Raw genomic sequence first — 26,964 nt, forward strand, 5'->3', positions numbered from 1 at the left:
ACTAACCCTGACTCTTTCCCCTGAACTTCCCCTTCTCTGAGGGACTTCCTCCTTTGATCTCTGCTGTTCACAAGGTTCACAGCCTACTTTTTAAATTAATTAATTAGTTATTTTTCATAGCTCCCTTTTTTTTCCTCCCCAAAGCTCCGCAGTGCATGGTTGCATATCCTAGTTGTAAGTCCTTCTAGTTCTTCTATGTGAGCTGCCACCACAGCATGGCTACTGACAGACGTGTGGTGGGGTTCTGCGACCGGGAAAGGAACCTGGGTTGTCAAAGTGCTGAGAGCGCCAAACCTTAACCACTAGGCCAACAGAGCTGGCTCACAGCTCCCCTTTTGTTTTGTTTTGTTTTTGGTGAGGAAGATTGGCCCTGAGCTAACATCTGTTGTCAATCATCTTTTATTTTTTCTCCCCAAAGCCCAGTAGATAGTTGTATATCCTGGTTGTTTAAGTCATCCTGGTTCCTGTATATGGGATGCCACCACAGCATGGCTTGATGAGCAGCACTAGGTCCGTGCCCAGGATCCGAACCGGCAAACCCCAGGCTACCTAAGCCGAGCACACGAACTTAACCACTCGGCCATGGGGCTGGCCCCCATGCCTCCCTTTTCACTGCTCTAGTGCAAGTGGGGACACACCTAGATCCACTGAATGGGAATCTGGGGGGAAGGAGGATCAATGGAAGAGTGATTTTTCTTTTAACTCCCAGGTGATTCTGACACAGGCCAGCCCCACCCACTTCCACAGTACACAGATGCTTTCCTTTAGGGATTCCAAGTGGGGGTTGAACCCCACAGAGGGATGCCTGGGCTGCGTGGGGCTTGTCTGTAGAGACCTGACTCCCAGGCGCCAGTCATCACACCCAAGCCCCTTCAAATGCTCACTACACACCCGGCAGTGGGCCTCTACAGCAGGCACTCACTCACTTGCTTGCTCACTCTCTCATTCACTCAGTCACTCATTTATTCATTATTCATCAAACACTCAACAGGGCCTCAGTGGGTTAGGGCTGTGGGATACACACAGCCTCTTGAGCCTGAGGCCTTGGATCCCTGGAGTCAAGCTGGGGCTTGGACCGGCAGAACCCAGGCGAGAAAGGCCTTTGCAGCAGCTGGATCAAGACCTGAACCAGAGCACAGGCCAGACAGACTCCCGCAGCTCCAAGAGGAGGCACCCAGTCTAGGGAGTAAGAGCTAGGCCCCTCTCTTCCCTTGCCCTGGGGTTGGGGATAGGGGGCGCAGGCTTGTGGGCAAAGAGACCACTAGACATCTTCCAGGTTAGTGAGCTGAGCAATCACTCGGAGCCTCTGGGGTCAGCTGGGGGATGGGCCTGAGAGGCGGATCTCCAAAGGGAAAAAGGAGCTTTCTCCCTCCCTTTCTCCTTTCCCCCAATACCTCCCTGAAAACAGAAGTCCAGGGCTCTCCCAGCTCACACTAAGGGCGGCTAGGGCTGAGGGGGAGTACACGAGGATGAGCGAGATGGGAGATAAAGGGCCAGGTGGGGGGAATCTTGCTGGGAAGTAACGATAATTCTGGGGTGGGAGCAAGGAGGTGGGCTCTACTTCACAAGGCTGAGGGAATGGGCAGCACCCAGCCCTGCCTCCCAGCACTGCAGGCAGAAGACCTCAGAAGTGGGGCGAGTAGCAAGGCTCACCCTGCCCTCTCCTCTGCCATGCTTTAACCCTCCCCCACTGGCTCCAGAGGCTCAGAGTGAATCCTCAGCTGACTTCCCAGCAAGCTGCCTAAGGGCTTCGAGTCCACTCTTCTTCTCCTCTATACCCCAGACCACTGACAGATGCCACAGGGGCTGGAGAGGTGTCACCAATGGGTCTCCACTCTGGTGACAGCAAGTGTTCTTCACCCACCTCCCTGTCACTACATGGGACCCCAGTGGTGAGGGAGCACGGCTGGGCACTCTTGGGCATGTTCACACAGGGGTGTGCACACGGGCTACGTGAGTGGGAATTAGTGCATACACACGTTAGCAGCAGAGGCCATGTTCTATGGGGAAGGCCACATGCTGTGAGGAGAGGCTGTGGGTGAAGCCGGCCAGAAGGCAGTATCCCAGACCCCAGCTCCCCCAGGTTAGACATGGAGAGATGCTAGGGTGGACCATGTCCCTGAGGAGTGGTTCTGAGTGGGGAGGTAGGAGCAGCTGGGCACCTCCAGGCTTGGCAAACAGTGGACACAAGCACAGAACTGCACTGTATTCATGGGATGAAGGACAGGAATTGAGGGGTGGGGAGGAAGCTCCTGACCAGCCTAGTCCCAGCTGGTCATGCTCATGGACAGAGGTGCTGAAGCTCCCCGGGGTTGGCCTGGAATATTCCCCTCACTCGCCAGCTGCTGGCCTCTAGCTCAGGGGTATTAAATACAAAACCATAAAACTGCCCAGCTCAATCACCTAAAGACAAAGAGAAACCTTGTTTGTCTTTTGGCTAATCTGAGGCCCTGCTGCCCCGGCAGCTGGGCCCCGGGCATGTGCAGGCATGCATTGTGTGTGTGCTTGCATGTGCTCGTGTGTGTGGTGGCCAAAGCCAGGCCATGCGCTCTGGGAACACAGCTGGTTAGCCCCTGGAAGCTGACAAGAAGGTCTTGCTGCCCCAGTCCCGGACCAGGGGAGGCTGAGTCCAGGCCAAGGAGCAAAGCCTGGCAAATCCCTGTCGCCAGAGGCCACAGGTCCCTAAGGAGGACTTGGGGCCGGCCAGCGAGAGTGATCCTAGCCGTTTCTCCCCACCGAGCTCCCTGCGGGCCCCTGAGAGTCACAGGGAGAGAGACAGGTCTAGGGTCATTCCCAAGGCTCTTAAATCCCAGGGCTGAGATGACGTGTCAGGCGTGGGAGGGCCTCGCCACCTCGTGGGGACATGTGGTACTCCTCACTGAGTCCTGGCCAACCAGCCCGGTGTGGAGAGAGGGAGCCAACTCTCTCTCCCCACAGGGCATCCACTAGGGGTTGTGCTGGTGCTGACTGTCCTCACAGTCCCATGGGAGCAAGGGGCTGGGTGAGGAAATCCGCCCAACAGCCACCAGACAGCATGGCAGCCCAGGCTGGCCTGGCTCCACCTGCAGAGGCAAACCTGATGCCACCAGATGCAGCCTGACCACCTTGGAGAAAGGTTTGCAGGGAGGAGTCTTAGAGCTCATCTGTTCTAAGGAAACTGAAGCCCAGAGACGGAGGGGGCCCTGCCCAAGACCTCACAGCATCTCCGTCAGAGGTTAGCGAGACCGAGGGTTCCCGCTCCAAGGCTCACGCTTTTTCCTGTGAGCCCAGTGAGTCGAGGACAAGCTGTCAAGACTGAACCCCGGCCCCACTGAGGCCCGGAATAGAGGCAGGGCTGTGAGAGTTCTTGCTGCAGGCCAGCAAGGGGGAGGGCATCTGGACCGTGTGGGGGAGATGAGGCTGCAAGCAGGGCTCTAGGATGGACTGGATCTTGATATTACAAGGCAATAAATACTATTAGCCTCTATGGGCACTTACTGCAATGCTTACACCGTGCTAAACATTTACAAACATCAGGTCATTTAACACAGTGGCCCTTTGAGGGAGGCACCATTATAATCCACATTTCTCAGATAAGGAAACTGAAGCTCAGAGAAGAGAAGCAACTTGCCCTGGGTTACCAGCTGGTAAGTGGCAGAGCAGGGATCCGAGCCAGTGATTTTGACTCCAGTGAGGGCAAAGGTTCTGTTGGGTGAAGAAAGAGCACGAGTTGCTCTCTCCCTCCTAGAGAACCTAGCAGGGCACTGCCGGCTCTGGCCCAGGGCCTGCCTCCAGCCAACAGGAGCTGCGGCGGCTACTCCAGGACGCACGGCCTCGGTGCGCCCTCTGCTGTGCACGAGAAGGAGCAGCACTCCCTCCTGCACCATCAGAGGCAGGGCTAATCCTGGAGATGGCTGGCAGGGACCATGGTCTCTCCTCCCAGATAAGGGCCAGGGGCGAGGGGCTGGCTGGCTGAAGACCACCACCACTGTGGTCCCAGTCTGGCCCAAATCACCGACCTGTAGGATGAGTTTGGTCACAGCCCTGGTTTCTCAGGGCTTCCTTCTCTTGGTATCTTGCCCATCTCCCACAAAGGCATGTTGGTCCTAAGCCCAGCCCACTGAGGACCAGGACCACACACCAGATGGATGCTACCAGGAGGACCCCCTGAGGAGCTGGGCTCCATTCAGAGGATTGCCATGTGGCAAAGGGCACAAGTGGGAATTCAAGAGAGCCAGGGCAGGCTGTGAGTCCTGCCCAGAAGTCTGGATTCTCTTTGCATAGGTGAGGAAAAGGTAGTACAGACTGAGGTCAGTATAGGCAAAAGCATGAATGTCCATCTTGGCCAACTTTGTTTGAACCTGGGCTTCCACTGGGAGGAGCTCAGTGAGAGGAGGCAGACAGCCTCAAGACAACTCCCCGGGAACTAAGGGCAGCACCCCACGTTTGGGGTAACTGCCTCAGGAACACCCTTGGGCCTAGCAAACCAGGGAGTTAGCATGGGCCCTGTATCAGAGGAGAAAGCAGGCGTTAATAGAAGACAATCCACATTTTATTTGTGTCTGCCTTTGGCATGTACACAAACTCTCAAGGGTCCCCTCCCCCTGTCTGGGAGATGGACAGTAGGTTCTGGAGGGAAGAGACATCAGAATGAGGACATGAGTTTCAACAGAAGGTCCTGCTACCCTGAGCAAGCGGCATCCCTGTGGGCCAGAACTCGCACCATCCTGCCTCCCCTCCAGGCCATCTGTCAATCTACACGGGCCCACCAATTTGACACCAGCTCACCCTCCCTCTCCCCATGGACTGGCCAAAGGCAGGAGACCCAGCCTCCTCTCTTCAGTGTTTCAGCTTCTTGTCCTGCTTTCCCATCCCTAAAATTCTATTTCTGGAGAGAGAGAACACCAACACTCATAACTTCGCTTACCTACACCTACTCTTAACTCAGGGTTAACTCAACACACCTAAGAACCGGGAACTCCAGCAACCTGCCGCCCTCACGGCTCTGGATCTGAGGGCAGGAGAGCAGGCGTGAGTGCCTATCTGTGGAAGGCAGGGCTGGCGGTGCCACTCTGGAGGGATATGGGGAGGTGCAGAGCTCCTGGACGTGCCTGAAAGAGGGGAAAGAAAACCCCAGGAAGCCAAGGACATGGGGTTATTTATCGTAGAAGTCAACATGGGCTCCAGACTTGAACACGTCCTTTTGCAGCAAGCTTAGCAGTTTCTGGGCTGACAGCCTGCAATCCACCAGCTCGCCCTTTGTCTTCAACTCCTGCAGCCTTTTTCTCAACTCTGGGTCCATGGAGGTCTCCCGAGCCAACTGCTGCATGTCTGTGTCCAGTGGACCTAGGAATGAAGAGCAGAAGATGAGAGGACACAGCTGAGGCAAAGGCCCCTGCTGTGTGTGTGGAGTGGGGTAGAGTCTGGTCTGGCCAGAGGCAATACCTCACCTTGGCTGACATTTGTGGTCAAGGTCACCAAAGGCTCCACTCTGTCACTACTGAGCTCCAGACTCAAATTCCAATGCCACTGAACATGGTCACTCCAGACCACTGTGTCTACAACCAAGCTTAGCATCTCCTGGCTAACCAGCACCTCCTCCTGACTTTCCGATTTCTATTAATGAAGTACTTTCCTTCCAGACTCAAAACCTCCATCACCTCCTCCTCTCTGCCCACTCTGCCCCACAGCCGACCAGTCCCTGGGTAGGACCCTTCTGATTCTATACACCCTGACATTAAGGCTCTTTATTAACAAGCCCACTTCTCTGCCTGCTTCAACTCCTTCTGTAGCCCTCTGCTAAATTCATCTTGCTAAAACATCACTGGGGGCAGCAAAATGGTGGCACAGAAATTTCTAACGCTTTTCCTCCCAAACAAACATCAATTTGAACAACTAACTGCGTAACAAATTACCTTCACAAGAGCCAAGGACAGACTGAGGAAGGTAGGAAAAACAGGTTCATACTATCCCTATGACCCCTCTTTCGCCAAGCCCAGGCAGCCCAGCGTGGAGAGGCACACCCTCCCTGTGGGAAAAGGAGAGTGAAGGGAGCACCTGACTTCCCCAGGGACTCAAGCCAGCCTGCCCCAGCACCAGACCAACTCCTAGGGCCCTAGGTGGCTCCCTCTGAGCTCCCACGAGCCCAGGTCCCCAGCTCAACCCAGTGCCTGCCAGCTCCAGCAGCCCAAAGCAATTCCCACAGCCCCAGGCAATCCCTGGGGCTCCAGGCAGCTTCTTGAGCTCCAGGCCCCCAGAAGGCCCCTGGAAACCCAGGCCCCTGACCCACTCCAGCACCAGCTGGCTCCCATGGTCTTGGTGGTTCCCATGTCACCAGGCTCCTGGCAAGCTTCCAGCCAAGCCCAGCACCAGGCTGACTTCATGGACTCAGGGTTTCGATCTACTCCAGCAACAGGCTGTCCAGGGACTCCAGCAGCAAGCCCACATGGACATCACCAAATGGCCCACCCAGAATTGCTGGATGGGTTGACTGACAAAGGACTTTGCCTATCAAAGTCAGTCTGTAAAGACTGGGAGAGGTGCCTAACTTCTTCAAATGCACGGATACCAATGTAAAGCCACAAGGATCATGAATAATCAGTGAAATGTGACACCACCAAAGGAAACTAATAAAACTCCAACGACTGACCCTAAAGAAATGAAATCTATGAACTGTCTGACAAAGAATTCAAAATAAGCCTCTTAAAGAAATTAAGAGAACTTTAAGAAAACCCAGAGACAATGAAATTAGGAAAACAATGCATCAACAAAATGAGACGTTCACCACAGAAACAGAAACCATTTTAAAAAACCACCCAAAACTCTAGAATTGAAGAATACAATGACTGAAGAATTCAGTAGAGAGATCAATAGCAGACTCAACCAAGAAGAAAAAAATGAGTCACCCAGAAGACAGGTCATTTGAAATCATCCAGTCAGAGGAACAGAAAGAAAAAAGAATGAAAAAGACTGAAGAAAACCTACATTAATTAAGGGATACTATTAAAAGAAACAATCTATGCATTATTGGAGTCCCAGAGGGAAAAAGGAGCAGAAAGCTTATTTAAAGAAATAATGGCAAAGAACTTCCCAAATCTAGGGAGAGATTTGTACATCTTAGTTAATGAAGCTAACAGGTCACCCCAAAATTTCAACCCAAAATGATCTTCTCCAAGACACGAAGAGTAGACGGTTTCATTGGTGAAATGTGTCTGTTTTTATGCCAATACCATACTGTTTTGATTACTATAGCTTTGTGATATAGTTTGAAATCAGGAAGCCTGATGCCTCTAGCTCTATTCTTTCTTAAGACTGCTTTGGCTATTCAGGGTCTTTTGTGGTTCCATACAAATTTTAGGATTGTTTGTTCCACTTCCGTGAAAAATGCCATTGGAATTTTGATAAGGATTATATTGAATCCGCAGATTGCTTTGAGTAGTATGGACATTTTAACAATATTAATTCTTTGAATCCATGAGAATACAATATCTTTCCATTTATTTGTGTCTTCTTCAATTTCATTCATCAATGTCTTATAGTTTTCAGTGCACAGGTCTTTCACCTCCTTGGTTAAATTTATTCCTACGTATTTCTTTTTGATGAATTTTAAATAGGATTGTTTTATTTCTCTTTTTGATAGTCCATTATTAATGTAGAGAAACTCAACTGATTTTTGTATATTGATTTTGTATCTTGCAGCTTTCCTGAATTTGTTTACTATTTCCAACAGTTTTTTGGTGGAGTCTTTAGGGTTTCCTATATATAGTATCATGTTACGTGCAAATAAAGACAGTTTTCTCTCCTTTCCAATCCGGATGACTTTTCTTTCCTTTTTGTGCCTAATTGCTCTGCCTAGGACTTCCAATACTACGTTGAACAAAAGTGGTGAGAGTGGGCATTCTTGTTCATCTCAGAGGAAAATCTTTCAGCTTTTCACTATTGAGTATGTTGTTAGCTGTGGGCTTGTCATATATGGCCTTTGTTATGTTGAGATATGTTCCCTCTATACCTACTTCGTTAAGAGGTTTTTTTTTTTTTTAAAGATTTTATTTTTTCCTTTTTCTCTCCAAAGCCCCCCAGTGCATCGTTGTATATTCTTCGTTGTGAGTCCTTCTAGTTGTGGCATGTGGGACGCTGCCTCAGCGTGGTTTGATGAGCAGTGCCATGTCCGCACCGAGGATTCGAACCAACGAAACACTGGGCCACCTACAGCGGAGCGTGCGAACTTAACCACTCGGCCACGGGGCCACGGGGCCAGCCCCAAGAGGTTTTTTTAATCATAAATAAATGTGGAATTTTGTCAAATGCTTTTTCTGCATCTATTGAGATGACCATGTGATGTTTATTCATTTTATTAATGAGGTGTATCTTACTGACTGATTTGCAGATGTTGAACCATCCTTGCATCCCCAGAGTAAATCCCACATAAATACATATGTGCTGTCATTACTGTTTCTTCATATCAATGCCTGGCAGTGACTGAGTCTGCAGACCCGTCGTTCCTTAAGCCTTGCCCTTAGTTGTTTGTCTCAGTAAAGCCTGGTAGTTCAGTAGCTGCAAACAAAACTTCTTCCTACCATTTGGGAAGTTACCACTTTTATTGGCAGATATAATTTTGAGGTCAATAAACTTCTTAAAACTAAGCTTGGATTGCATCTTGGAGAGGCAGAAGGGAGGCGAGCTGCCCGCCCCCACCCCACCCCAGCCGAAGGACCAGCACACTGGCAGCAGCCACCATGGTGACCCAGTTCAGTCATACTGACACAGACACTGGCAGCCACCATTGGAGTCCCTCCTCCAGCCTACTGTATGATCCTTTCAAAGTATTGTTGAATTTGGTTTGCTAATAATTTTGTTGAGAATTTCTGCATCTATGTTCATCAAGGATATTGGCCTGTAATTTTCTTTTCTTGCAGGGTCCTTGTCTGGTTTTGTTAGCAGGGTAACGCTGGCCTCATAAAATGAGTTTCCCCACCTTTACATGCATTTACTGGGAGTGCCTTCCACTTGCTGATATGGAAGCAGCCCTCAAGGTCAATGTCTTGTTCAGCTGCCTCCAATAAAGCCATCCCTGGTCACACCACCAGCAGGGAATTACTCACTTCTTGAACTCTTATAGGCACTTTCTACTCTTCTTATAGGAACCACAGCACCCCAGAATTTGGCGTTAATGGGCCTCAGTGGCAGAAAATCAAGGAATCTCAGGGTTGGAAGGAGAACCACCCTTCTGATCCTCGAATGTCTTTCAACCATCTGTGCATCCCTGCTAAGTGGAGAATTGCTACCTTTCCATACAGCCCATTTCATCTCTGGACACCTGTTAGAACATTCTTCCAGAGACTGCAATAAAAACCCAACTCAGCCTTCATTCAGGCCTTGGGGGCCTTGAAAAAAGTTCAACTTCCTCATAATGCCCAGGGCAGCCCCCTGAGATCTAACCCAGCCACACGGCAATCTGGAGTCTGCTCCACTCCTGGCTGTGGTTTTCATTTGCTCATTGTTGACTGAGTGAGTCCTAGGTTGAGCTCTGAGTAGGTGGTGAGTTGAATGTTGGCTGCAAAAAGAACTGCGTATGTGTTAGGGAGTGAGGGAGGATAGGGTACTGGAGAGCATGAGGACGTAGAAATGGCACTGATCATGAACTTGGAGGCAAGGTTTGATCCTGCTCTGCCACATCTGGGCTTTAGTCAGCTCATTCTACCTCTTTGCCGCATAGACGGATCTCCATCTAAGTCACTCAGACATTATACAACAGCTACGTCACCACCTTCTAATCCCAGCAACCTCAAGCCTAGACTAGAAGCCTCATTCTTAAGAAACGGGCACAGTGGCATCATGGTGGGGTGGGGAGAAACCAGAGCAAGTGTCACTAGACCTCCGACCCTTTCCATGAGGATAGGAGCCCTATCTTATTTATCCCAGCATCCCCCCAGCGTTCCAGCACAGTTCAGCCTGATGGTTGGCGTTCAACAATGTCTGTCTGCTCTTCACTCAACTAACATTTACCGCAGACTGACTCAGTGGGGCACTTTGCTAGGTGCTGGGGACAGACAGATGAACAGTGCACAGTCCCTGCCTTCAAAGTTTTCCTATCAAGACAGAGAAGTAGAGAAACACACATATGAAAATAATACAATGTGATAGGCCATCTAACAATTAGAAGGGCTAACAGTTAGATAGCACTTCACAGCGAACATTTTCACATATATCACCTCATTCCATCCTCCAAACCACCCTATGAGACAGGTAGCATCTTTTACCTGTTTCTCATGAGGAAATGGGGTAGAGGCCTGGAATTCAAACCCTAATTGTCTTTCAAACTCTAATATCTCAGACGTTCTGGCTCCACCCTCCAGTCTAGGCAGCTCCCCACTGTGCCCTCTAACTGTAGATCCCTGCCCCTGCCAGCTCTACCTTCCTTGGAGCCTGTATTTCCCTTAAGGAGTGACGAGTCATGATTCAAGGACAATATACTCTATGGGCTCTTTCCTGGAGGGGACAGATTAGGCCCCTTGCCCAGCTCCCAGAGGGGTACAAGCTGGTTCTGGGGGACAGAGATGGCAGTAATGCCACACGTACCTGGGGCATAGCTCAGCACCCTCACCGTTGGTTCTTCTGCGGCCAGGACCCGGAACATCATGTTACGGGCAGCCTTCCCTGCACAGTACAGGGTCCAGCCCTTGAAGGGCTGCAGGGCACAGAGGGATGAGATGTTAACCACGGTCCTGCTGAGACCAGGACTGTCCGGGAAGGCCTTCAGGATGCCAGAAGTCAGGCAGAGCATGGAGGTCAGGTTCAGAGCCCAGTAGTTGTTCATTTCAGTTGAGTCGGCTAGGTCCACGAAGCCTTTGGACACATCCCCAAGACTGCCTGAAAAACCAGACCCTGGGTATCACCCAGTGCAAGCGGGTCTTTCTCTCCCCTCCAGACCTCTCCAAATCCCTCCACACGTCCCCGTCCCATCGGGATCTCGAGGAGTCTCCCTAGTGCTTCTGAAGACGCCTCCCTCTTTCCCGCTTTGCAGACATACACACGTGGGGAATCCACTCACCCCAAGATGCAGACTGAGAAGAGGCATGCCCCACTCAGAGACTGGGAGAGAATTCGGGGGTCCATTTGGAGAAGCGGGGGAATTTACTTCTGCTGGGAGACCCTTGCCCTGACTCAGGCCTCCGCCAGAGGGCGCCGAGAAAGGCGATCGGGAAGGTTGACGCGCGTTTTGGAAAACCTGGCCTTGAAACCGGGAGGAGTTAAGGGAAGGGGCTGAGGCTTCCTCCACACCTCGCTGAAACCACTAGGACGTTCAGGCGTCTTCTTTGACTCTTAGGTCTTTCTGCCCATTACAGTTTCCAGCGGTGGGGGAAGTGACACGGAGGAAGAACAGAAAGGGACGCTAAGTAGTATTCCAAGAGCTCGCCCGGGGAGTGCGCCCCGTGCCGGCGGGCGTCTTACCCACGTTGTTGATGAGCAGCACTCGCTGCAGCCCCTCGGGCCTGGGGAGCTCGCGCAGGGTGCCGAGAAGCTGCTGCAAGCCGGCCTCGGCGCCCAGGTCGGCGGGCACGCGCACCACGCGCAGGCCGGGCCGCGCGGCGCCCAGCTCGGCCTCCAGCTGCCGCAGCGCCTCGTCGTTGCGGGCGCTTATCACCAGCACGGAGCTGGGCGACAGCAGCCGGGCCAGGAGCGGGGCCAGCGCCCGGCCGAAGCCGCGGGAGGCCCCAGTGAGCACGCACACGGCGCGCCCCAGGCCGCCCTCCATGCCACCGCCTGGCTCCATGCTTCCGCCCTCCGCCCGCTGGGTCCGGGACGCCGGACCCGCCGGGGCGGCCGCGGTGGGAGGGGCCGCCCCCAGGGGCGGGGCAGGAACCCAGGCTCAGCGCTGTGGCCGCCGGCCGGGTGCTTGTTTCTCTTGGCTTCGGGTGGCAGAAGTGGAGGCTCCAGCGCGGTCCGAAGGGCTAAACCCAAAGGGCGGGAGGCGCGGTCCGCGCCGGAAATCCCAGCTCAGTTCCGAGCGCGGCCTCCTTCTTCGCCCAGCCCTCCTGCACGTTCAGTCCCGCGCTGGAACGCGTTCTTCTCCCAAGTCCAGACCCCACTTCCTTGCACAAGTGACCTTCTCCAGGTTAGGCCATCTTGCTCCGTGCTGGTATCCCTGTACGTGGCCAGCAAAAGCCCTGAATGAAGCGCATGCCACTTTAGGGCTTGGGAAACTCTCTGCCCTCCGGGTAACAGAAGCTGCCTCCTCCAAGTGATGTAAAAACCTCTTCTCTCTTACTAGGCTCTGAGCAACTGGGTGCTCGCGCCCAGGTTCCCCTGCCTTCTGAGATTTCTGACTCCTCCCTCCATAAAGGTCTGTGTTCCCCAGGATTCTGGACCCACTCATGCTACACTCTTCTAGTAGGCAATTTCATCTCCTCCCAGCTTCACGTTTATGCAGCTGATCGCGTAAGTCTGAACTTCCTGACCTGTGCTTCAGAAAACTCACATTTCTGTTTTTTTCAAGGAGAGAGGGAAGATGGGAAAGTTGGCAGACAGCTACAAATCTCCTTAAAAAGGAGTCTCTTCAGAATTTAGCAAGAGCGGTGAGTAACCTCCGATAACTCGGCCCAAACCTTCTCAGGGCTTTCCCTACCCTGGGGATAGACAGCAAAGTGGCCTTTCAAGGCTCCTGGAAAACTGCATTTTGCTTCCTTGTGCTGTAGGCTATCATTACCAACATGAAAACAATTTGGGGAGCTTTCCTCTTGTTAACATAGGTGCCTTTGCCGCAAACTTTTTGTGAAATGTGCAGTTCAGACATGGGACATATTCTAAGGCAGAATGAAACTTCAAAGAAACCTTAAACTTCATTTAGTAGATTTATTGTTAATATGCATAGTATTTTGAAACTATTTTATATAAAGTAGGACAAAGAAAAGAATTATGCTAATGTTGTTTGGAGCCAAGATTTACAGTATTAGAGAAAAGAGACCGAGTATAAATTCAAAGAAGGGAAAAGTCTGTAAAATTGAATTCAAACTGGAAGCCAGAAAATCGTAGAGTTTGTTGCAGTTACTTTTACTTTTATACAATAATACCAAAGACACATTCTTCTCTTCCCTGTGCGTTGGTTCTCCTATGCCTACAGCTAGGCTTTCTAAGAGTGCTCCTGCAACAAAGGCAGAGATTAAAGTGGTGCCCAGATCAAGTCCACAGTAGCATTTTGATTGGCCCAAATAGGCTTTTTTTTTCTTTTTAAATTTGAGGTGACATTTCTAAAGTGGGAGAATTTCCAGCTTCTTTTGAATGATGGGAAGGTCTGGCAAACTGGGTTCTGGTTGAGGTGAGCCATGGCGCCTCTCAGGAAGGAGACTGTGGCTCCATTGTGCCGTCACCCTCACCACTCGCAGGTGTAGGCATTTGCGTCTCCCACTCTTGATACATAGCTGAATTCTTAGCCGGTGCTGATGGTCAAAACATTTCACAGCGGGCGGCAGGTGGCGTAGTGGTTAAGCTTGCAGGCTCTGCTTAGCAGCCAGCTTTGCAGGTCGGGATCCCAGGCATGGACATACACACGGCTCATCAAGCCATGCTGTGGTGGCATCCCACATACAAAATAGAGGAAGATCAGTACAGGTGTTAGCTCAGGGCCAATCTTCCTCACCTTAAAAAAAAAAACATTTGGCAGCCAGGACACCAACCAATCAGAACAGATCCAGGCCACTGTGCAGAGTGATTGTGGAAAGGTGAGTCTGGGGAGGGGTGAGGAGGCTTTTGATGTGCTAACACAGGGAGGACTCTGTGTCTATGTGTAAACCGTTGAAGCTGCCCTGCTTTTCACTTATCTATTAATGATGGCAGATAAAGATCATGAACCTGATTGCTCCAAAGCTAAACTCTCCTGAACTGGAGACAGTGTACTCTTTAAATAATTTTTAATAGCTTCTTGCTCTCCAGGCCTCAAAAAGCAGGTTGGTGAAAGCACAATCTCCTCCATCCATTCCTTTGACATTTAGTGAATTTCTACCACGTGCCAGGGTTGGAAGAAGGGCGGAGCGATGAAGGGATGGTTAAAAATCAGACCTAGCCTCATCTAAATCTGGCTGCCTCTGGAGGAGCTGCTGGGAACAAACAACCCCAAGGAGACTGTATTGGCTTGGACTGCGAGAGAGCCTGGGAAGCCCCTGCTTTCTGGGGAAGACTGTTGTCTGCCCCACACCTCCCGCCACTGCCAGTCTTATTTCGAGTAATATTTCGGTAATTTGCAAGTAATATTTCAAGGGCAACACAGCCCATAGAATTCCTTTAACAATATCACAATGGTCCCCAAATTTGCCTGCACGTTGGAGTCACTGAGGAACTTCAAAAACACATGGCTGTGTCCCACAGGCCCGGACTTGGAATTTTTAAAAGATCCCCACATGATTCTAATGTGCAAATGAGTTTGGGAACTGCTGCAAGAGCAATTGGCAGGAATATTGGCTTTAAAGGTGCAAATTCCTGGGGCTGGCCCCGTGGCCGAGTGGTTAAGTTCGCGCGCTCCGCTGCAGGCGGCCCAGTGTTTCGTTAGTTCGAATCCTGGGCACGGACATGGCACTGCTCATCAGACCACGCTGAGGCAGCGTCCCACATGCCACAACTAGAAGGACCCACAATGAAGAATCTACAACTATGTACCGGGGGGCTTTGGGGAGAAAAAGGAAAAAATAAAATCTTTAAAAAAAAAAGGTGCAAATTCCTGAGAGATGAGATATGTTAAAGTAAATTAAAAGCCTAAACCTGATAAAAGACATTAGTAGAAAAATTGGTGAAATTCGAAGAGCTGTAGGTGAGTTACTGGCATTGTATCATTTCCTGATTTTGCCCATTGAACCATTGTTCTGTAAGAAAATGTCCTTGTCTTTGGAAATACACTGAAGTATTTAGAGGTAAAGGGACATCTAATCTGCGACTTACTCTCAAATGTTTCAGGAAAAAAATAGAATGAATACAGCAAGTGTGATAAAATGTTAACATTTGGGACATCTGGGTTAAAGGTGTACAGGAATTCTTAATACTATTTTTGCAACTTTTTAGAACCATATTTACAGCTCAATAATAAAAAGATGAATAACCCATTTAAAAAGTGGGTAAAGGATCTGAATAGATATTTCTCCAAAGATAAACCAGTGGTCAATAGGAACATGAAGAGAAGCTTAACATCATTGGATATCAGGGAAATGCAAATCAAAACCACAATGAGATATCACTTCACACCCACTAGGATGGCTATTATCAAAAAGACAGATGATAACAAGTGTTGGCAAGGATATCATCTTAGTCTGTTTGGGCTGTGATTACAAAATAGCACAGACAGGGTAGCTTATAAACAACAGAAATTTATTTCTCAGTCTGGAAGCTGCAAGTCAGAGATCAGGCTGCCAGCGTGGTGAGGTGAGGGCCCTCTTCCAGGTGGATGACTTCTTGTCGTATCTTCACATGGTGGTAGGATGGAGGGATCTCTCTGGAACCTCTTCTTTAAGGACACCAATCCCATTCCTGAGGGCTCTGCCCTCATGACCTAATCACTCCCAAAAACCCCACCTCCTAATACCATCATACTGGGCATTAGGATTTAACATGTGACTTCTGGGGGGACACAAATACTCAGACCCTAGCAGAGATAGAGAAATTGGAACACTCATGCACTGTTGGTGGGAATGGAATGGTACAGCTCCTTTGGAAAAGAGTCTGGCAACTCATCAAAAAGTTAAAGAGTTACAATTAGACCCAGCAATTCCACTCCTAGATATACACCCAAGTAAAAAGAAAATGTATGTCCACACAAAAGCTTGTGCATGAATGCTTACAGCAGCATTATTTATGAGGCAAAAAGTGAAACAACCTGTGTGTACATTATTTGATAAATGGTAAGTGCAGTGTGGCATATCCTTGGAATATTATTCGGCAATAACTGAATGAACTTGCAAATATTATGCTAAGTGAAAGAAGCTGGACACACAGGTCACATATTATGTGATTCCATTTATATGAAATGTCCAGAATAGGCAAATCTATAGAGATAAAAAAAAAGTATCTTAGTGTTTGCGTAGGGCTGGGACTGGGGAGTGACTGCTAATGGATATGGGGTTTCTTTTGGGGGTGATGAAAACTTGTAAAATTGATTATGATGATGGTTGCACAACTCTGTGAATATACTAAAAATCCTTGAATTGTACACTTTAAATAAGTGAATTCTATGGTATTTGAGTTATATCTCAAGAAAGCTGGTATTAAAAAAATAAATAGTGAACTCTAGTTTAAAAAAACTTGCTGAATCATTTAGGGTTGAAGTGTAATGCTGTCTGCAACTTATTTTGAAATACATTAAAAGAAAAAAGATGGATTAATGAGTGGATAAAGGGGTGGATAGAGGTGATAAAGCAAATATAACAAAATGTTACTTATACAATCTAGATGGTGGATATATGTGTGTTCACTACACAATCCTTCAAATTCTCTCTATATTTACATTTTTTATGATAAAATCTTGGGGAAAAATGAATTAGAAATATCAGCATAAACTGAGAATCCACCCTCTCCCCCAAATAAATGCTTTTTAGCTGCATCCACTGGAAAGGTTTATTTATTTATTTATTTGGAAATGTTTAAAAGCAATGACAATCCAATGGCAAAGAACACCCTTATAATACCAGATTGTGGTCTCTAAATACCATTCTCCATTAAAAGAAACCAGGGTTTCCTAGAGAAATGGCTGATTCCAAGTCTGGGGAAGAAATATACAAGATGAGCCCTGAATATCTTGCCTTATGCAAGAAAACAAGGAAGCCATAAAAAATTAATGAGGTCATGCAAAAGGACACAGGAGCCAATATGAAGGGGTTGCCATTGGCCAAAGATGGAAGAATTTTTAAAAACTTCTTAAAGGAAATAGTACTATGTACCCACATGTACCCATCACCTAACTTGAACAATTAACATTTGTCATTCTTGTTTCATTTATCCCCTTCATTTTGATGGAATATTTTTAAACAAATCAAATAAGGTACAATTTGAGCTTCACAAAAGGAGAGACTGCAATTGGTTGAAACACGTTGAATATATAAAAGCTAATGAATTCATAACAATACTCAAAAAATGAAACACATTGGTCACCATTGGAGGTAACTAGGACACCAACCCATTACCCTGAAAATTGACAATTTAAAAGGAAAGAATTAAGCATTCGTCCTGTGCCTTTTGTTATGGTATTTTAGGGGTAACCAATTTGCCTTAGTTGGTGTGGAATAGTTTATAGAAAAATTTCAACTAATAAATGTAGAAGAAATAAGACAATGAAAAATATCACCAACCCATAGTGAAATAACTGATCAAGGCAAAGATAATCAATGAAAAACCTATTAGATGATAAATTATGAGGAAATTTACAATGGAGGGATTGGGCTGTTACAATCTGAACTCATTTGTTAATTTCAGTATCTTTAAGAGTGGTTTTCCCACTTTTAAGTGGAAATGTGCTTTGAAGGTAATATGTGCCTTCTGATGTGAAACATAAAGTCCACAGCGATAGTTACAGAGTGTTTTGAGGGAGAAATTGAAGAATCAATTAAGAAAGCATAAGACTCCAGAATGTGAAACTTTCTGCAGAACGTTGATCAGTTTCTTTGAGTCAATGGTATGAAAAAAAGGTGGAAGGGACTGCTTTATATTAAAAAGACATATTAGCTGAATTCAAAATATGGGTCTTGTTTGGATCTTAATTCAAATAAACCAACATAAAAATACCCTTTTGAGATAATTGAGGAAATTTCAATATGGACTGGTACTACATGATGTCAATTATTTATTGCTAATTTTTTAGGTTTAGTAATGGTATTTGGTTATGTAAGAAAATGATTAAATTTTTAGACAGAGTAAAGTGACATGAAGTCTGGGATTTGCTTTAGAATACTTAAGTAAAGAAGAAGGAGGAAGAGGAAGGGGGAGGGGAGAGAAAACAGGGATATATAAAGGAAGGGTGGTAAAATCTTGATAATTATGGAATTATTGAATCTGGATTATGAGTATACTGAAGTCCACTATATTATTCCCTCTTTGTTGTGTATGTTTGGAAATTTTTATGATAAAAAAAATTTTTTAAGCCCAGGACACTGGTAAAAGTACTGGAACATTCTACACTTCAGAAGACCTGAATTCTACATTTAGAATTCAGACCTAAAAAGGTTAGAACAATTCTATACTCCAACTAATAGCATATAAGCATGTCCATTTCAGCATATTAATTTTCTTTCAGCTCTTTAGGTTTTAGTAAGGTTGTGTATTTTTATTTCTTCTGTGAGCTATTTGCTCATGCTCTTTGCCCACTTTTCTATTAGACTTCCTATTTCTATGCTTCTTTTTGGCTTCTTTTCATTTATTTTTTTTCTTTACTCAAGTTTTCTTTGTTCCATTTACTTTTTTCCCTATTGATTTGGAAGTTACATATTTTATTTTTAGTCTACCAATGGTTACTTTTGAAATAAAGTTATAAATGTGTGAACTTTTATTTTTCCATCCATATTAAAAAGGAAACATTACATTTTGAGGGAAACTATATGACTGAATTTTGGAGGAAAACAGGTCTGGTTGGAATCCTGGCTCCACCTCTTACTTATGCAACCTTAGCTAGGTCACTTAACGTCTTTCAACCTTGGTTACTTTATAGGCTTGTTTATTCAACATTGTGCAAATACTTGATGAGTGCCTAGCATGAACCAGGAAATGGGCTAGGCTCCGGAGATATAACAGTGAGCAGCTCAGATAATCCCTGTGTTCACAGAGGGTGGAATAAAGCAGCTCAATATAGCACTTAGTACATTGTTTTCTAATTCAATAAATAGATATTATTATTATTATTACATCTCCATATTATGAGAGATTTAGCACATTTTAATTCCTTCCTTCACGTATTCCCAGGCATTAGAAGTCTGATGTTGCTCTCTTTTTTATTTTGTAGGTGACCCATTTTGTTGCTGACTGGGTCCATACAGGATTATTTACGTATGCTTGAAACTTCAAAAGTCTACCTGATGTGTCTAGGTGTGGGTCTCAGTTTTATCATTTATTAATTGATTACGCAAAGATTTATTGAGCATGTACCATGTTTTCACAGTAATTTCGTGGGCCCTTTTGTCATGAAGAGTCGAGTCTTTCTTTAGTTTAGGGACATCTTTCTATAATTTATTTCATTATAGTCTCTTCCAGTGGAATTTTCACAGTTAGTTTATTTGATCTCCTGGATCTGTTTCCAAGTCTTGTATATTTTTGTTTACCATCATATTAATCTCTTTACCCTTTTCATACAAATTCCATAAATATTGCTTGAGCCAGTCTTTTAAATCTCTGTAGTATCAATCTGTAAGTCATTGTCTCCGTAGGTTTACCACGTTGATTGCAGGGCTCCAGATGGCTGTAAGGTACAGGCAGGGAGCTCTGTTTAGCAGGCAAGTGTGGAGCCCTCATGAATGGTATTAGTGCCCTTATAAGAAGAAACACAAGATCTTGTTCGCACTCTGTGCCATGTGAGGTACAATGAAAAGATGGCTGTCTGCAAACTAGGGAGAGGGCTGTTCCTGGACACTAGATGTACTGGCACTTTGATCTTGGCCTTCCCAGCCTCCAGAACTGTGAGAAATAAATGTTTGATGTTTTAGCCACACAGACTATGGTAATTTCTTATACAGCCTGAACTGACTAAGACAAAGGCTAAAGGTTTATTTTCTGGAAAGGGAGAAACACAATATCTTTTGGCCAGAGAATACCAAGTACAGCTGAGGGCATGAATACCCTACCAAATGCGGGGGAGGAGAGGACGCAGGGGCAGGTGAGCAAATGATACCTAATGCCAGAACCACCAGCCTGTTTCCCTCACTGAGTCCTGAGAATGATGGCAGCCATGCCTTGATCCTTCAGACCACAGATTGGAAGAAACTTCCTTGGGGAGCCTGACCACCCCGAGAGAGAAGACCTAACATCAGGACTTCACCAACAGATGGCCTAACCAGATCACCTTATAAGGAAGTTCAAAGTCAACAAGCTCCATTCACTGACTGAGGGCTTTCAAATAACTGTTTAGTCCTCCCACCCTAAATATAACATATTCTATGAATAAAACAAGAACAAGATATTAGAAAAAAGAATACCTAGAGAACAAAAAAGTTGGAAATTAAAAATCTGATAGCAGAATTGTTATGAAAATTAATAGACTGGTTGAAAGATAAATTTGAGAACATTTTCAGATGGTAGAGCAAAAAAGATAAAATAAGGCAAAAGGAAAGCAAGAGTGTTAGTGGACCAGTCCAGGAGATCCAAAATCTGAATGATAGGAGCACTAAAAAGAGAGAGAGAGAAGGGAAAAGAAAAGAAAATGGGAGCAGGGGGAAGAAGGAGGGAAATTATCAATGAAATAATTCAAGAAACATGTCCAGAATTGAAGGGCATGAATTTCCAGATTGAAAAGGTCCACTGAGTACCCCGCAAATGGGATGAGAATAAGCCCATGGCAAGGCTTACCATTGTAAATTTTGAACAACAGAGATAAAGGAAAGATTCTACAAGTCTCCCGAGAGGGAGAGGTAAAAATAAGGAAAAAGATCATATGAAAACAAAGGATTATAATCAGAAAGTCTTTGGACTTCTGGACAGCCACCCTAGAAATTCTGAAGGAAAATGATTTCTAACCTTGAACTGTATCCCCACACAAGCCGTTAATCATAAATGAAGGTAGAATAAAATGCCTTTCCCGATATACAAGTCTCAAAATATTTCTCTTACATATTCTATGTCAGGAAGTTTCTTGAGTATGTTCTCCACTAAAATAAGATCAACCAAAAAAGAAAAAGTCATGGGATATAGACAAGAGGAGATAAAACACAAGAGAGGAACTCCCATGGTAACGGTTGGATTACTTGGGAGCAGATTAAACTCCTGCAACAGGAAGACCTTAAAATATGGTGGCTCAAGTAAGACGGAAGTGCATTTCTCTCCGTCAGAAGTAGATGTGCTCTCCTGAAAAGGTAGGTGGCTCTTTCCTGTGAGATTTCCAGGGTCCCAAATTATTCTATCTTGTTGCTTGACCATCAACTAGGATGTTGTCCTCGTCTACATGGTCCAATCTGGCTCACCAGCATGCCATCTACATTTCAGTCTTCAGGAAGATGAGGGCAAGCAGCTCCACTCATGTCCCATTAGCCAGAATTGATCACATGGCGTATTTGATGGGAAGGTTGGCAGTCAAGTGCTCCTGAACTGGGATACGGAAAGTGAGCATTCCTTCCCTGCAGCAACACTCCAAATTCAGCAAAATATTGCTGGACAGCTCCTGCCCCTCAGTGGCTTGAGGAAAAAAGAAATCAGCTCCAGTCCCTCTGCCAGACCACGCTTGTCATTGCTCCTCCATAGTCACTTTTCTTTTTTGTCCCCTTTGACCTAGGATTCCCTAATAGTTTGTCACTGGGTGATAGCTGCTGTATGTGCATCCTTTGATTTCATTCATTCATGTAGCTATGCATTTGTTCAATGACTATTGAGAGCCGACCAAGCATCAGGCTTCCAAGACACCACGTCCACACTGCATATAGGTGCTGGAGATATATCAGCTTAAAAAACAGGCAAAAACTCCTGTCTTCCTGAGGCTTACATTCTTGCAGGGAAAAACAGACCCCCAAAACAAAGTAACACCTGTAGTATGTTGGATGGTGATAAGCTTCAAAGGAAAATAAAACAAGGATGGTAAATATGGAGTGCTGGGGAGGAGGGTGCTTGCAATTTAATGTAAGGTGACCAGAGAATGCCACACTGAAAGCACAATATTTGAGAAGAAAACTGTAGGAGGTGAGAGAGTGACCCATGCAGATAGAGGAGGAATATTTCAGGCAGAGAAATCAGCAGGTGCAAAGGCTCTGACGTGCGAGTGTGCCTGGTTTGTCTGAAGAACAGGAAAAGGCCAGGGTAGTGTCAGTCATGTTAGAAAGTAGAGAGAATTTGGAGAGGAGAAATCATGGAAGAGCAGATTTGTATAGGGCCTCGTAGGCCATTGTAGGACTTTTCCTTTTATTAAGAAAAAGGAAAGCACTGGAGGGATCTAAGCCTAAGGGATCTGCATGGACTTAGGATCATTCTTTAGAATAAATTGGAGAAGCAGGAAGATCAATGAGGAGGTTACTTCTGTAATATAGATGAGAGATTATGGGAGTTTGGACCAGGGTGGTGGCAGGGAAAATGATGAGACTTGATTCATTTGGGGATATATTTTGAAGAGAAAGGGAAAAGGATTTGCTGAGGAAGTGGATTTGGGGTATACAAAAAAGGAAATAATAGATGGTGACCCCAAGTCTTTGCACCTGAGCAACTGGGAGGTAGAATTGCCATTTCCTGAGATGGAGAAGGCTACAGAAGGAACAGGATTCTTTGGAGGGCGATCAAGAGTTCAGTTTGGGAGATGTTAAGTTGAGATGCCTATTAGATATCCAAGAGGAGACGTCAAGTGATGGATATAAGTTTGGAATAAAGAGGGGACTTCTGCACTGATGGTATAAATTTGAGAGTTCTCAGCAGATAGATAGTTTTTTAAAGCCTCAAAACAGGAGGAGCTCACTTGGGGAGTGAATGTAGATGGAGGAGAGAAGAAGTTGGGGAGATAAGGAGGAACCACAAAAGGAGACAGAGTTAGGGTTGCCAGGTAAAATAAAGGTGCCCAGTTAAATTTTAATTTCAGATAAAAAATGAGTAATTTTTTAGTGTATAATTACCTCATGCAATATTTGACACATATTTATACAAAAATTATTTGTTATCTTAAATTAAAATTTAAATGGGGATCCTGTATTTTTGTTTGCTAAATCTGACATCCCTGGACTGAGATGTGACCATGGAGGTAGGAGGGAAATCAGGAGAGTATGATGTCTTAGAAGTCTAGTCGGGGAGGAATGTATGCTTGATATATCACAGGCTCCTGATGGGTCAAGTAGATAGAGAACCGGTGACTGGATTTAACAACATAGAAGTCTTTGATGGCCTTCACGTGAGAAGTTTCAGTGGAATGATGGATGCAAAAGTTTAATTGAAGTAAGTTCAAGAGAGAATAGAGGACAAGAATTAAAAATGCCAAGGACAGAATGTGTAGATTATCTAAACCCTGCTCCCCATCCAGTCCTGCTATTGTTGAATCTTCATCTCAGATCTACAGTTCAAATGCAGAATGTCCATAGCTCACAGGATCACTCCACGTTTCCCTGTTTGTAAGAAGTTTTCTCCTGTATGGATCTGTTTGGTTGTGGAGCACGTTATCCTCCTGCCACTGCCTGATTCTCTGAATCGATGGGGTTTCTATCCCTACTTACCATACTCTCTGCAGGGGCCCCACTCCCCAGATTAGAAGATGTTAGTGTCAGTTTCCCTGAGAATTATAGGTTACCATCAATATAATCAGCTTAACAATGTCAATAATACAAATGAGGCATGTGATTTACAATTATCATGGACATCTGAATATTCACTTCAAATACGAATAATCATGCAAGATTTAACTTGGAATGGAAATATTCATTATGTGCTTTATATGTTGATATTTTGTTACACTTTGATGTATTTTTGCAAGAGTAAAATTCTGAGGTAATTAATGATGACTGTAAAGGCTGTTAATTTTAAATATCAAAACAATTGTTAAGAGATTTCAAGTAAATAGGAGGAATAAACTAAGTTAATACAACATTAAGAAAGTGTGTAAGAGGGGCCGGCCCGGTGGCGCAGCAGTTAAGTTTGCACGTCCACTCCGGCCCGGGGATCCCAGGTGCGGACATGGCACTGCTTGGCAAGCCATGCTCTGGCAGACATCCCACATATAAAGTAGAGGAAGATGGGCACGGATGTTAGCTCAGGGCTAATCTTTCTCAAAAAAAAAAAAAAAACAACGAAAGTGTGTAAGATAGATAATTTAGGGATAAAATTGTATCCCTTTTGATCCAATAAGTGTTTATTAAAAATGTAAGTAATAATACATGCAAAATAATAGAGATTACAACTGAAAACTGCTACAAACTAAGAAAATTCTGGGGGCCAACCCAGTGGTGCAGCGGTTAAGTTTGCACGTTCCGCCTTGTCGGCCCGGGGTTTGCCGGTTTGGATCTGGATGTGGACCTACGCACCACTTGTCAAGCCATGCTGTGGCAGGCGTCCCACATATAAAGTGGAGGAAGATGGGCATAGATGTTAGCTCAGGGCCAGTCTTCCTCAGCAAAAACAGGAGGATTGGCAGCAGATGTTAGCTCAGGGCTAATCTTCCTCAAAAAAAAAAAAAAAAAGAACGAAAGAAAATTCTGTAAGGTCAGTGGTATAAAATAAATATTCTGAAATCAGTTTTCATAGTTAAATGATAATAAGTTAGAAGACATAAATAGAAGGCCATATGTAATAGGTGCATAAAAGACAGAATACATAGGTATAAATTTGAACAAGAAATGTGCAAAACCTATATAAGGAAAACTAAGACTTTCCCAAAGAACACAAAAGTAGACCTGAATGGAAAAGTACAAAATGTTCTCTAACAGGAAGATTCATCAGAAAGATGTTAATTCTCCCTAAATAAGTGAAATATTTTTAATAGAATCTCAATAACAATACCAACCAAACATTTTTTTTCTGACTGAAACAAGGTAGAATAGTTAGAAACAATGTATCTCTGGCAGTAGATTGGATCCTGTACTGGAGGTGGGAGAAATGGAGAAAGGGTATTATTGGGTCAAATGGCAAAGATGAAATGTGAATGGTCGAATGGATAAAAATATCGTATCAATGCAAATTTATGAAGTTGATACCTATACTGTGATTATATGAGAGAATATCCCTATTCTTAGGAAATGCACACTTAGGGGTATTTAGAGGTAAAAGGGACATGTGGTACAAAACTTGTCCTCAGAGGATTCAGCAAAAAAGTTATATATGAGAGAAAAAAGCAGAGAAAATACAACAAACGTTAATAAAATAATGAAACAAATGTTAATAGGTGATTCTGGGTAAAGGATATATGTCTGCTCTTTGCACTGTTTTTATTTTTGCAATTATTTTTAAATTTGAAATTATTTCCAAATAAAGAGTAAAAAATAGAAAAAAAAGAATGGACAGAAAGATTCTGAAAAGAAAAGCAATAAAAGGAGCTCAGTCCTACCACAAACATACTGTTGAAATGGTGTGGTTTTGAGAGATCTGGACGGGCAGGGCCTGCGAAAGGATCGGCATGCCTTGGCTAGAGATTTACTACCTACCTCCATCCTTGGAAGAGGAAAAGAAAAAATATAAAAAGAAATGGCTAGTTCAAAGTCCAAGTTCTTCTTTTATGGATGTAGGACGCCCAGGTTGCTACAAGATTCCCGGTTTCCAGCCATGCTCAGACAATGGTTCTTTGTGTGGGTTGTTCAACAGCTGATGGGAGGAAAGGCCAGACTCACAGAACGGTGTTCATTTAGAAGAAAGCAACACTAACGATCCACACAACTTCCTGAATTGTGTTACATCACAGAAAGCCTTATCAGTTCAGTAATTCTAGTTAATTTACCAAGATAATGTAATTATGTTTAATTCTATAAGGTATACAACAGTGATCTCCTCCTTTGGTGTCAGTTTTTCAATAAAGTTTTGATTATGGGCAAAAAAATAAAGAAAGAAATGGTATGCTTGTGGCACACAAGTAGATACAGACAAGGAAACAGAATAGGAAAATCCAGAAAAAGATGGAAAGCATAGGAGAATTTAGTCTATGATGAAGAAGGCATCTCAATGTTAATAAATTGTGTTGGGACCATTGGATATCCATCTGGAAAAGATAAAGTTGAATTCATACCGCATACTATATATATCAAAACAAACTCCAGATAGAGCAAAGATTTATATGGGAAAAAAGAAAACCATATAGAAAAAACCAGATAGAGCAAAGATTTATATGGGAAAAAAGAAAATATGGACAAATTTCTTTGCAACATTGGAGTGAGGAAGGCCTTTCTATGATTGAAACCAAATAAGAGGAGATTGATATATTTTACTCCAAAAACTTCTGGTGGCAAAAAAGTAGACAAAGTTATAAGGCAGAGAAAAATAGGAAAATTTTGCAACTCAGAAATCTGACAAAGGGCTCATCTCCTCAATATATAGATCTCCTTGAAATCAAGACAAAAAGGATAAGCAATCCAATATGAAAATAGGCAAAGAACATGAAAAGACAATTATCAGAAAAAGAAATACAAAAAGGGCTTTAAACACATGAAAGATGCTCAATTTCACTCATAATATGAGAATTGCAAATTAAAACATAATTGACATGCCATTTCTCATCTATCAGATTGCCCAAAAACGCAAATATATGACGACATATACTTTTGGCAGGGAACTCTTATTTTTGTTTGTTTGTTTTGTTTTTTTGAGGAAGATTAGCCCTGAGCTAACATCTGCTGCCAATCCTCCTCTTGTTGCTGAGGAAGACTGGCCCTGAGCTAACATCCGTGCCCATCTTCCTCTACTTTATATGTGGGACGCCTACCACAGCAATGGCTTGCCAAGTGGTGTCATGTCCGCACCTGGGATCCGAACCGGCAAACCCTGGGCCACCAAAGTGGAATGTGTGTACTTAACTGCTGCGCCACTGGGGCGGCCCATGGCAAGGAACTCGTGCATTGCTCACTGGGACCTAAAATATTACAACCCTATGGAAGGCAATTTGGAAACATCTTTGAAAATCACGAATGCTCTTATACTCTTTGACCAATAATCTCACTTCTGGAATTTTACCTCAAATAGACTTCTCATGTATGAAACAACTTATGTTCAAGGTTATGCATGGCAGCATTGATTATAACAAAATTTGGAAAAGATACAAATGTTATAAGCAGAGATCTGGTTAAACACAACCATGGTACATCCACACAATGGAATAATATGCAGCTGTAAAAATGAATGAAAATTTCTCTGTATAATGATGTGAGAGGA

The 26,964-nt window shown here is 45.0% G+C and overlaps 1 protein-coding gene, 1 long non-coding RNA gene and 1 pseudogene across 2 annotated transcripts; 2 read left to right on the forward strand and 1 right to left on the reverse strand.

Annotated features, from left to right (window-relative positions):
- Positions 1–4,513: 4,513 nt before the first annotated feature.
- Positions 4,514–12,241, reverse strand: SPR (sepiapterin reductase). Its single transcript, XM_008516589.2, has 3 exons — positions 11,431–12,241; positions 10,558–10,848; positions 4,514–5,325 (listed from the first exon to the last, which is right to left on the reverse strand). The coding sequence occupies exons 1-3, from the start codon at positions 11,750–11,752 to the stop codon at positions 5,135–5,137; spliced, it is 804 nt and encodes a 267-aa protein (XP_008514811.1). The 5' UTR covers positions 11,753–12,241; the 3' UTR covers positions 4,514–5,134.
- On the forward strand, positions 11,957–19,648 carry LOC139075526 (uncharacterized). Its single transcript, XR_011525980.1, has 3 exons — positions 11,957–12,094; positions 12,476–12,554; positions 18,947–19,648. It is a non-coding gene; the product is annotated as an uncharacterized lncRNA (long non-coding RNA).
- A 3,989-nt stretch (positions 19,649–23,637) lies between these two features.
- On the forward strand, positions 23,638–25,691 carry LOC139075527 (small ribosomal subunit protein eS27-like; annotated as a pseudogene).
- The last annotated feature ends 1,273 nt before the right edge of the window (positions 25,692–26,964 follow it).

Source organism: Equus przewalskii, chromosome 14 (assembly GCF_037783145.1).
Source record: "Equus przewalskii isolate Varuska chromosome 14, EquPr2, whole genome shotgun sequence".
Classification (NCBI taxonomy): Eukaryota; Metazoa; Chordata; class Mammalia; order Perissodactyla; family Equidae; genus Equus; species Equus przewalskii.

What these genes read in the sequence shown, in the direction of transcription:
- SPR (XM_008516589.2), bottom strand. Translation starts at nt 11,752, where the DNA reads ATGGAGCCAGGCGGTGGCATGGAGGGCGGCCTGGGGCGCGCCGTGTGC. An exon ending in GCTGCTCATCAACAACGTGG is followed by an intron (nt 10,849 to 11,430) that starts GTAAGACGCCCG and finishes CTGGTTTTTCAG; the next exon opens with GCAGTCTTGGGGATGTGTCC. An exon ending in GGTGCTGAGCTATGCCCCAG is followed by an intron (nt 5,326 to 10,557) that starts GTACGTGTGGCA and finishes CTTCATTCCTAG; the next exon opens with GTCCACTGGACACAGACATG.